Here is a 12,954-nt window from a genome sequence, read left to right as displayed (position 1 = left end):
TGTTCTCCAACTTCAACCTGGTCTTCACTAATATGTGGCAGCATTTGGGCTCAGTCTTTATGGAATCCTGGACGCATTCTTTTAGTGTGCCAGTAAATTCAGCAAAGTCAGGGGAAAGAAGCCCCAGTGTGTAGCCAGTTTCTGTGGTGTGTTCTCATGTGGCAGATTTAAGCTACCAATGATTTAATGATCAGCTCACAAAATTCTTCAATATTTTCCAACTGACACTTGTGAGCTGATTTTCATGATGGTTATACGATCCTGAGTCAGTATTTTGCCCTCCTGTCATACATTAAAAGCATCAAATTGTTGCTACGCTTTCATATTTACCTCAATATTCCATTATTTATAGGAAAAAAAAAATCTTTGTTTCTAAAGCTAGCCCTTCCTGATGATTCCATTTCTCCTAAGTTTTTGATCTTTTTATATTTTTAATTTCTTCCTCTTCATGGCTCCTTCACAGTTAGATAATACAAACATTTAAAAAATTTATCTCATCTAGTTCATTTTCTTTCCATTTTGCCCTGTCAAGCTCTTTAATTTTGTCTTATATTCACTGTTTCCACTTCATATTCTTTGATGCCCTCTTTAAAAGAAAAGAAGCATTTGGACTTCCTACCCAGCACTTTACTGAATATGCACTCTTGAAAGTTACCAGCAATATCTGATAGCCTAGTGTGAGAGACATAAAATATAACAATGTAAGTGGAAGTGTTAAGTATATACAGAAGATATATTTGAGCTGGGACTTACAGACAGTGGGTACCCACTAAAAAACAAAAAGAAGGAACAGCATTTGCAAGAGAAAGAGAGAAAGAGAGGAAAAGAGGAGGAGGAAAAGAAGGAGGAGGAAGGAAGGAAGGAAAGAAATGTCAAAGTTTATTAGGAAAATGGTTATGTAATTTTATACAGCTGCTACAGTATGAAACTTATGTGGCTGCAATAAATGATAAGGCTATATGATCAGGCTGTGAATGAATTTATGCTGTAGGAAATAGGGAGTCACGGGCTTTAAAGAAACATGTTTCAATTTATGTTTTAGTCAGATAGCTCTAGAGGCATCATGTAATATAAATACGAGTTAGGAGACTACTGTAAAAAGTTAGGCAGGAGATGATAAAGAGGCATTTAGGCAGTGCTGATTAAGAAAAGTAGGAGTATGAAAATTTGAGAGACTTCTCCCAAATGTACACAGCAGGACTTGGTGCCTACTGGGTGAGGTGAACAAGAGAAGGAAGAAGTTAAGGTAATTCCTAGGTTTCCAACTTGGTAACTAGGTGGATGATAGTCCTTCTAATTTATTATATACAGGGAATTCAGGAAGGGGGAGAAGTCTGGGGAAGTGTCTGGCATGTTGAACTCGAAGGCACTAGTAGACATTGAGGCAGAGTTGATCAACAGATATTTAGAAATATAGGTCTAAAACTTATTAGAGATCAGCTTCATTTGAATACATTTCGATTTTGTGCTGGGCACAGTACTTGACCCGGGATGTCAGTAGATTTTGTAATAGTTGAAACCACATGAAAACATTAAAAAAAAAAAGTCCAGGATTGGAATTAGAGAACATTATCACCGAGAAGGGTGAATAATGTGACTGGAGGAAAATCAAGAGAAAATATCTTACAAAAGCCAAGCAAATTAGACTTTTAAGGCACAGGAAGTAAGTGTAGCTTAGCTAGAAATATCTAAACTGGGCTTATTTTTGAGCACTGTCGGGTTCAAGCCTTTCAATCTTTTTGCGACACATATAAGAATAAACAATAGGAAGACATATATTAACGCAAACATGGAAAAATAAAGAAACATTATTAAAATGAAGAAAAAATAAACTAAGACAAAACCAAGGTGTCAAATATTTCAGAAGACAGGTATGATAAGGACGGAAAATAAGTCATTGTATTTGGGTGGTAACCTTCAGAATAGAACTTTCACAGGAAATGACACTTAGGCATTTCCTGCTACGTTTTAGGCACTGTGTCACTCACTACATATAATGAAAAAGACAACAAGGTCAAGGGATTCATTGTCCAGTAGAATGCTGGTGAGGGAGTGAAAGTGTGAGAGACATGGGATGGTGTTTTGAGACTCAGGAAAGGCTGAGAGTAGTTTTTTGTTGTTGTTTTTTTGTTTTTGTTTTTTGTTTGTTTGTTTTTTAAAAATCACCTACCACCTCCCAACTCTGGAGGAATGAAAAGTTAGAGGTTTAAGGTTGTTTTGGGATTTTGTTTATTGGCATAGCATACGAGGAACGTGCCAGTCAATGGAAAGGTATAGACTTAAGACTGCTTTGGAAGCAAGATATGGAAAGCAACAAGAGGTGGAATAAAGACAATAAAAGGATTAGCATTGAAAAAAAAAGAACATTTTTTTTTTTTCTGAGATAAGAGAAAAAAAGATGACTGAAGGTCTGATAACATTGGAGGTGAAGGATAGAATCTGAAGAAATTTGAGTCTGATGGTCTTTTTTTCTTTTTTCTCTGTAAAGTTGAAAACGATTTTAGCTGAGAGAGAAGGGGCTAAAGATAGTGAGAACAGAAAAGGTAGCTGACTAAGGAAGAGTAAGAAACTGCAGGCCAAGCATCTGTGAGGATCAGCAGAGGTTGAATGTTATAGATCTAAATCATAACATAACGTGTTAAGTACCATTACAGAAATATGCTTTTAGGCACTGTGGAAGAATTGGAGGTGGTATTCTACAAATACTTCAAATTTAACATTCCATAAACAAAGCTCACTGTTCACCCTCTAAACATGTTTCTTCTATGTTCCTACTCAGTTTTCATTATTCCTAGTTTCCTTGAGACCTGGATTCAGACATTTGAAATTACTTTCAACCTTTCCTTCTCTTCATCCCCAAATCTAACAGGTCACCAAGTGTTTTGGATTCTGTTTGTGAAATGTATCTGCACTATTCCTTTCACCACCACTTTACCTGAGGCTCCAATAACATTTTATAAAGCCTATCACTATAATCTTCTAATTTTTTTCCCTACTGTATCCATGTTATATACTATCTTCCTAAACTATAGTTCTCTTCTGCATAGAAGATAAATTCCAGATTTCTCAACATTCAAAGCCCTGTATATGTCGTGGTCCCCTTTTACTTTTTTCAGCTTTATAACACTTTAATAATCCCAAATAATTCACATATACTCTATCCTCCCTAATACTCTGATAATTTTTCTTCTAGTGTTTTTTTGCATCTCCCCTTCTCTTTATTTTTGTCCAAGCTTTTCTCTAACTCTAGTGTCCAGATTCTTCCCAATGTAATTAATCTCCTCCCTCTACTCCTCCCCCAAATTCCATATAAAATAGCTATTAACATAAAATAAAAGATAAAAATGCAGATGTAGAAGCTAAACAAAATCAGAGAGCTGGAGATCAGAATCACGGAACTAAAAGAATCCTTTATTTAACTTATGAGAAAATTAAGGGCTATATATATTGTCTGGTTAAGATAGACAGATAATTCGAGTTTTGATGAGAATCCAAATATTCTGAAATATTATGACTTCTAATCTATAAGACTGTGTTGCTGTGATAGGGGGAAGAGGAGAGTCACTAGAAGTTTTTGGTCTTGTTTTTATAAAATGATTACTAATATTTTACCTAAGTAGCTTTCTTCAAGAGTGATGTTTAAAACTACTTTATAAGCATAGATTTACTAGAAATCAGGATGGGAACATCAAGACATTAGCTGTGTCGGTGCAAAGTTGAAAATATTCTATTATCTTTCAGTGCTTTTTTAATTTTTAATGAGCATTATTTGTATAGAACAGAGCTTATGTGGAGTAAGGTATTTGTATTTATTTGCTTAGGCTCGATCACTATAATAGATGCTCATTTTTTTTTTCCTTAAATGAGTTTCCTCTTTTCCTGTCAAGCTAGTGAGTTGATGAATATAATGCTATGTTGAATATGTGCTAATCCTATGTTGTTTTTGCTTATTCTTTCTTTTGACAACAATTCTTAGATTTTTTATTTTTTTGTAAACCACACCTCCCTTATTTTCTCATGTAGCTTGGGTAGGGCTCAAGGAGAGGGCATGTGATCTTGGTCTGGCCAAAAGAGCATGTATCCTCTGGTCATAACTGCTCCATGAATGAGCATATGATTGAGCTAAGCAAATCCAGTTCAGTTAGTTACTCCCACTACTGGTGCTTAACCGATAAAGAGTTGTGCTCTTTTGTGCCCATCTGGGAGCTGTGAGGAGATAAATCTGGAGCTTTATGCAGCCTTCTTGCCTTGATGAGGGGAACAAAGGTAAGCAGTGAATAGGGTTCTGACGATATTATTTGAATTCTGAGAACCAAATGTGCCAACAAGCAAATGATAATCTGGACTTTTCATATACATGATCCAGTAATATTCTCTTTTAATATGAGCTTAGTTTGGTTGTTTTCTGTACCTTCTAATTAAAAGTGGCTCCAAACAAAGAAAATAGGATTTTTTCAACAAAAGTGTTTATTACTTAATGATCAGAACTTGCTGTAAACTCAAGTGCACAGTTTCCTGTGAAAAATATTAAACAAAATAGCTGGTAGATTTGTAAATAAACTTCCAAATAAGAATAAGGCCAATATCATAATGCTCAGGTTGAAGGAAATTAAAAAGTAAACATCATACTTCTATTTTAAATAAAAAATATGAGTTTGTCCTTAAAATGCTTCCCCTACTGCCATGTAAAAGGGTAGTTTTTTGATAATTTTTGATCAAAAACACTTTTATATGACAAAACTCTGGATAAAGAGTAAGCAAATAAATAACTTCAGATAATGGTAGGCAGATTTCTCACTTTCAAAGGAGTTGCAAACAGAAAAAACAGAAAGCAGAAAGACTAGAATAAACTCTATTGTGTTGGATTGAAATTGAGGCATTCATATGTAGTCATGATTTTAATATACATAGATAGATATAGAAAGATATAGATGTGTGGGGGTGTGTATATATACATACATCTATATTCTACTTCTATTGGTTTAGAAGGTCTACAAGTTATATTACTTTGATAGGTTCTAAATATCACTCTCCACTAAAAGGAACCAAGACTCCTCAAAGAATGGCTGTTTCTAAGGCTAAGTAAGCTTCAAAGTCCTCAAAGAATAATGGAGACAGGTCAAAAGGATAAGTGATGCAGACTGAAGGAGTTCCTATTGGCCAAATCTGGAATGATTTTAGCATCAAAAAACATATTGAATAAAATATGAATCGACAAGTACATCTGATATCCATGAATGAATGATGAATGAATGAATAGAGAAGAAAGAAAAACTTATTAATGTAGTAGAAAGTGAACTAATAAATGGTGAAGAAAATGCAGAATTAGAAAACAGCCATTTGGCAACTATATAGTAAAAAAATAATTTGAGCAAGAATCATCACTGGATACAAAAGGTAGCAGATGAAAAGTATGAGGAGAAAGAGGATACCTGTAGTTTGAAAGCATGTGTCTACGATCTAATAATTACAAAAGAAAAACAGTAATTTTACCATAGAGAAACCTGACAAGCACCACCTGAACTAAGTAATCAAAATTAAAATTACAAGTAATGGCACAGATCACCATCATATGCCTCCTGAAATGAGGCATTGAGAAAAACACAAAATTACTTCTGTGCTATCCCTGCCAAATATGCATAACCTGACTCAAATTATGAGGAGACATCAGACGAAATCAAATTATGGGACATTCTACAAAATGACTGTCTTGCATTCAACAAAACTGCAAGGTCAAGAAAGACAAAGAAAATTTGAGGAACTGTTCCAGATTAAAGGAGACAAAGAGACATGACAGATGGATGCAAGAGAACACTAAGTTACAAAAGACGTTGCTGGGACACTTGGTGAGATCTGAATAAGGTCTGCAGATTAGAAGGTAGCATTACATCTAAACTAATTTTATTTTGATCCTTACACTATGGTTATGAAAGATAATGTCTTTGGTTTTAGGAAACAAACGCTGAAGAGTATGGGGATAAAGGCCCACGATTTAAATAAAACTTAAATAATTTAGGAAAAAAATATATATGTATATGAAGAAAGAGGAAATCCTAAAACAAACGTGGAAGGAGGTTAACACTTGAGAATCTAGGTGAAGGCTGTATGAGAATTCTTTGTACTATTCTTGCAACTTTTCTGTAAATCTGAAGTCAAATCAATACAAACATTTAAAGGAAAAAAATTGGTATATAAAAGATATTTGAAAACAGCAAAAACAGAACAACCACTTAATACACTGCCCTGAGGAGCCAGAGACTTACAGTATTGATACAAAATGAAACGTGTTTCTAATTTTAAGGAACTTGGAATTCAAACTATTACAGATGATTTGTCACTACAATGTAATCAATGGTATTTAGGGAAAAAATGCTCTTTAATACTTTTTGCTTGGTTTCATGAAAACCCTATGTTTTTGATAAGAAGTCATCAGTTTTCTATTATTTTTTTCTTGTTCTCATAATAAATCTTTTTCAGAGGAATGCTTTTCCTTTCTGTGCTCAGGATAATGACTGCTTTCTGTTTCTGAAGAGAAAATTATAGGCCTTCCCCCACTTCTTTTTTATTCATATTCTTTAAGCTAGGGGAGATGTACCCATATGTAGTATATATTACAGATGGGACTGCTTTCAACTCCATTACTTGCCCACATGTGTACTGGTCAAACGCCCATTTTCAGATTGACCACTGGACAAGAGTTTGATGTGCACAGCTCCTATTGTATTTCCTCATGTTTTTCCAAAATAAAGCAGAGCTGCTGACCTGACACAGTGCATTCTCCTATCCACGGTGTTTGGCTCTATAAAATCCTGAAGAGATGGAGTGCCCAAAACTAAAAATCATCAGAATGCAAAACTCTCCTGTCATCTCTGCCTCTATCTAATGTTCCTAGTTGGATAGTATACCCACTAGGTACACAATGCACCAACCTCAGTAGCAAATTCTGCCCATACCCCTAAGTGGTTTCTGGGGGAGAGTCTCCAGGTGAGTGTATAAAAAGAGGTACTGCAGGAGGTGGGCAGTGGCAGGTGTGAATTGCACTCCGGTTGCCTGCAATAGGCCGCTGGCTGAACAACAGGGAGAAAAGAGAATCTTCATGCTCCTACATGGGAAGGCTTACATAGGTAAGGTGAGCAATCAATTGTGCTTTTTAAATTGTTTCATCAATCATGCAGATAATAGAAATTCTTTCCAGATTCTGGTAATAGATTGTCAGAATTTTCAGTGTTATAAAAACATTTTTTTCCTGTATCTTTACGGATACTTTAATAGGGAGTTGAAAGAAATGTATTTTGAGCTTAGGCAGATGACTTTTTAAAATGAAATCCTGAATGAATTTGAAAGGCATATAGCAAAAAGCAAATAGAAATGCAATAAGCAATAAACAAACTAAAAAAATTTTAGAGGAATGAATATATTCACATTATAACATAATCTGACAAAACAGTATTTCAGAAAGATTTGCTGAGATTAAATAGTACATTGAAGACCCAAAGAGAAACAACATCCTCAATTTCTCCACGCCATATAATTTAATCAGCCAGTGTCATAGCTATTGAAACTAAGAGAGAGGTGGGAAATATAAACTAATTTTTTCCCCTAGAAATATGACTATTGCTTGATTGAGAAGAAAGTAAATTTCTGCTTTATAATAGATGTATTTAGGATGATTCTTCCTATATCACACATAAACTCACTTTAAATCATGAAGCTTAAATTAACCCTAAACACTGGGTAATTTCATGTTTATTTAGCATTAAGGTCACTACTAGCCAATGAAAGTATCTTTGTGTATATTAGGAAAAGGCATCCCTTCTGGGCAGATATTCATACACCTCACAAGTGGAACACAAGCTGTATTTCAACTCCCTACTGTCTCCCTTGACGAAGGCACCTTTGTGCATGCATACACTACACATATGTACACAGCAGACCTCTCCCACACATTGAAGAATTCGAGATTTCAAAGTCAAGAAGAAAAAACATCTCCAAGACCATCAAATGAAAATACTATTAATTTTAAGATTGTAAGCTTAATTTTTAACCTGTGCATATATTTATGTGACACTAGTGAAGAATAAAAATATTTGTGCAGTCAAATCACTGTCACAAGACACGTAAGAAAACTTCTCAGGATGTCAAATACATAGATAGATGTGTTAAGACTGGCAATTCAGCCCACAGGCACAAGGCAAATATATACTTGCTTCTTGCGGCAAAGAGAGAGGAAATCTAGGTGTAGCTAGTACAGAAAAATAATAACCCTGACTGAGATTGATCTTATCTGGCAATTTAGCAATTATTATAGCTATTTTAGAAAATCAAATCTTTTTTTAAATAAATACATTTTATGAAAAATATAGGTTACTGTATTCTTAAATCATATTCTTAAATCATTTTTTATTTTCAAAGTCTGTTAATCTATACAGAATGCATGTTTACATTAAACATTGATATGAAAAGAATTACATAATTTCAAAAATTATGCATGTTTAAAATATATATACAAAATACATTTGTGAATGATTACTTTTTATAAAGGTTAATATAACTAACTGCAGGGCTTTCAAAAGCAACAGATTTTTGTTGTTAAATGCTCAAAAGTACTAAGAAAATTTTAAAAAATACATATACTCACAGAATTGGCATTTGTTGGATTTGGCCAAGGTCTACCACCACCTGGACCCCTACAAGAAATACAGTAAATGAAATTTTAACCTATGCTTTTAATATTTCACAATAAGTAATAACAAATCATAAAATAGTAACATAATTAAGTTACCACGCAGTTCTAGTTCAACAATAGAATTATACTCTTTATAATTTTTTATAGCTTTGTATTTCTTAAACCAAAAAATTTTATCATTTCGTGAAGTAGTTTTCTTTCCAAATTAAACTAGTTTTAGTAAGCCTAGTTTTATTTTAATATTAAGTTCAATTATTGTAATAAACACTAAAAGTAGTAAGCACTTTTAGCAGTAAATATATATATACCTAAATTATTATGAAAACAATTTTAGAATAAAAATTAATTACAAAATAAGTACTCTAAACCATAATCTTGAGGCATCAATATAAGTGCCACCTGTATCTAATTCAAAATGAAAATATATTATTTATAAAATATCAATATACAAAAAAGTGATTGCTCTTTTTAAGACACAAACAAATGTACATAGAATGTACCTAACTTTGCCCCTTTTCAAAAAATCACAGATGATCACACATTACATTATACATTTATATATCAATCTGTCTTTTAGTGCTATTGACAGCTTAGTTACTGTTAAACAAGGAAGTCATAATTTGTTTTCATAATTGTAGTTCAATACAGTAGCCTTAGTAAATCTTGGAAAAAATAGCAGGTAACCCAATGCCAATGTATGTCAATACATTACTTCATTTTAGGGCGGAGGAGAATCATTTGTGTTCCACAGCTTAAAAAGACATAAAGCTTTTAAAACAAAATCAATACCTAATTAATTAAGTCAAAAAGGTCTCTTGTCCTCATGCTAGTATACTCGAATAAATACTGCCTGATAAAACGTAGACTACTGTCAGCTAGTCCTCTGTAATTAAAGCCACTCAAATTTGAGCAGGGACTCATGGACACAGACTGTGGATTAGTGGTTACCAGAGGGAAGCGGGGAAGGGAGGAGTGGATAGGGGTAAAAGGGATCAAATATTTGGTGATGGAAGGAAATCTAACTTTGAGTGGTAAACACACAATGCAAAATATATATGGCATACTGTGGAATTGTACACTTGAAACTTAATTGATTTTATTAATCAATGTTGCCCCAATAATATTTAATAAAATAAATAAATAAAATGAAAAATATTCTCTTTTCCCTTTAATCACAGTGAAAAAAATTGATCATTTTAAATTAAAAAAAATAAACAAAAACAAGAACAACAACAAAAAAAACATGTCCCATGATTTTTATTCTAGGAAAACCTTAAACCTTAGGTTCTAAATGTTAAGTAGAGGCTGTCCAAATTATCTGTATTACCCATGTTTGCTTGAAATATTTAGAACTGTTTTTAATTTTATTTTAGGATATCCCAGGAATGTAAACAGCAGGGAAGAGCATGGAAATTCTGTCCTTGGGCTCTATTAGAATACACAAGTACAAGTTTTCCCAGTTATGCTTAAGGAAAGAAAGGGGGAAATAAGATGTCAGAGGGAACCTGGCTGAAATATTGTGCATAGGCAAAAAGGTGAAGGAGCACTTGTATAGTCTGGAAATTATTGCTTCTCTAAGACGATGATAGTGATGATGATGATGATTTTACAATTAATTACTGTAACACTTTAGAAAGATGATTTTACATAGAGGAATCAATGTCCTAATGAACAGACACTGAGGTAAAACAGGATACTTGTTGATCAGGTAAAACATTTGACTCGTTTTATGTTAATCCACATGACTTGTTTGATGTCAAATAAAACACGGTAAAGAAATTGAGAAACATTTATCTTAAAACAACATAAAAATATACTATATTCAAATCAGGCAAAAATTTGTATACAATGATGTTATATAATAATTGCATAATTTACAAATATTCTGTTTAAATAAAAACTGTATTAATAAGATATATTAAAATATTTTGTCATTTTAAAATTTGTTCGGTGTTAAATTAACATGCTAAATTAAATTAAACACTTCTTGAATTAAATAAGTAAATAACAATTAAATAACATTAAATTAAATGTTGAATTTATAAGTAACATAAATTCCCTTTTATGCATTTCAATTATTTGACAAATTGCCATATTTCACATTAAATTACATTGTAATATAATAAGTTTAGTATTCATATGGATAAGTTAAATTTTCCCCAATATAACCACTGTGTTTTAAAACATTTTATGTTCCAGAATAAATGCTAAATAAAGTGGAGGTTATAGTACTGAGTAGTTCTATTAGAACTACTTAAGCTCAGTAATTCCTACTACATTTGAGGTTTATTAGTATTATCAAAAAAATTATCTACAAACTATAACACAGGCATTAGCTTGAGTGAAAATTTCTATACTAGATTAGTTTGAAATAGAATAAGGTTAGTCTCATTTAAAAATAAAGAGGAAAATGGAATTTAAGAGAAGTCTGTATTTCTTTGTAAGGGTATGTGGATGTGATGAAATCAAGGCAACCATAATTACCACAGAGAAAAATTATCTTTTCTTCTGTAATTTATGGTCATTTTATTTCAAGATAATAAATATACAAACTTTAAAATTATAAGATATAATCTAAAATAAAAAAGTCTTGATCCTTTGAAATCCTTTGTCCTCTTAGTTTCTATAAAATACCAATGTATACAATGTTGCATTAGAAGTGCTTTAATTTTAAATTCTAAATTCTTTGGAAATGTGTAAAAATGTAGTTAATTTAAAAATACAGTTTCCTTTAAAAAATAATCTATAATGCACTTGAAAATATTTATTTTGTAACTGTTGTTGTAAATTCTACTTTAAATTACTAAACTTGATATTAAGTTTTTACTTCTAAAGATATACTAATTATAGAAACAATAAAAGTAACCTATTATTTAACTTTAGATGACACTAAGTATAATTTATCTTGAGTTTACAGCATGAAAATGTAAAATTATATCAAATAACCAGTGTTTTGGAGGTGACCAATGTTTTTTAACAACAAAATTATTAAAATTTTGTTCCAAATGGTTTATTCTTCAATAAAGAGATACAGTTGCTAGTTAGAATTCAGTATTTAATTACTTTAGTGACCAGGGTTTGGTATTTTTCCTTGTCATTATGCTTTCATTGAAAACAAACAAAAAAAAAGTGATAAGCTAAAAAAATACTCATCCAGATAATGATTCTTTGGCAGGTCCCTCCTGATCCAATACGTAAGTATCTTAGACTGTTAAAAACATAGCTTAAGATACCACTACTATAATGCCTTTTCCTTTCATTTTTAAGTTACCTAACACATACAAAAGTGACATGAAGAAAATGACAAATACCAGTTAGAAATAATTGCCACAACACAGTAATATTTACTTTGTTTTAAAGATAAATTTTGAAATGAATTTCAATAAAGCTTAGTCTATTGAGTTATACTTATGCCTCTTTAAATTATGTCACTTTTGCTTTGTTCAGGCCAATATCAATACAAGAATGATTCTCTCTAATTGGATTATCCATAGATCAGAGGGAAATATTTAAAATGTAAATAAGTAAATATTTACAGTTTCAATGTCCTTGAAGGAATCCAAATTTATAGAAACTGAAAATGATTTATAACCCCAAATAAAAGTCAATAGTAACAAATAATGGAAATCTGAGTCTGTAAGGCTTAAAGGTTCCTTAGAAACCAGAAACTACATAAGTAGAAAAATATTATATAATAAAAACATTTTAAAGTATCTGTATATATTTAAATGAGAAACCCAAATTCAAATAAAAATGATCATATTAAAATTTCAGCCATATTTTTAGTTTCCATAGATTACGGAATTAAATATATCCGCATTTAATTCTAATTAAGTGTATGTAAAAAAAAAAGTAGATAATTTAAAGCAGCTGAGTCTCATGATTTTACATAGACTCTAATTATAATTATAAGTGATAATACAAAATGATATTAGATACAGTCTTAACATTTAATGATAATTCTGGGCTGTTCATAGTATTCAAAATGTACACTCCTTACACGTATACGCAGTATTCAAAATTATATTTCTTAAAAACTACTGCATTTTAAAGCCAGAATCTAAGGTAGGCAAATTTTATATATATCTAAATCCTATTGGTAAGATTTCCAGCTTTTGATATAAGCACAAAATGTCACTCACTTTTTTTTGTAGTAACCATTAATAAAGGTAAGCCTTTGAGGAATTTAAGAAAAGTCAGATTTCATGTCTATCCATTTTTACTTTAAAAGTGCAAAGACGTGATAGGAAAATTTGACCTACTTTTTC

General features: G+C 31.8%; 1 protein-coding gene across 4 annotated transcripts in view; it reads right to left on the bottom strand.

The window, feature by feature from the left end:
• The window catches only part of SSBP2 (single stranded DNA binding protein 2), a 244,599-nt gene that overhangs the window by 26,017 nt on the left and 205,628 nt on the right, over nucleotides 1-12,954 (bottom strand). For all 4 annotated transcript variants that reach the window (XM_016123364.2, XM_016123359.2, XM_016123371.2 and 1 more), the window contains one exon: nucleotides 8,639-8,687. In XM_016123364.2, the coding sequence (XP_015978850.1) occupies nucleotides 8,639-8,687 (49 nt within the window). The remainder of the gene's footprint in view (nucleotides 1-8,638; nucleotides 8,688-12,954) is intronic.

This window comes from Rousettus aegyptiacus, unplaced genomic scaffold, assembly GCF_014176215.1.
Source record: "Rousettus aegyptiacus isolate mRouAeg1 unplaced genomic scaffold, mRouAeg1.p scaffold_m13_p_8, whole genome shotgun sequence".
Lineage (NCBI taxonomy): Eukaryota > Metazoa > Chordata > Mammalia > Chiroptera > Pteropodidae > Rousettus > Rousettus aegyptiacus.
The sequence above is the reverse complement of the archived record's forward strand: the minus strand, read 5'-3'. Positions and strand labels throughout refer to the sequence as shown.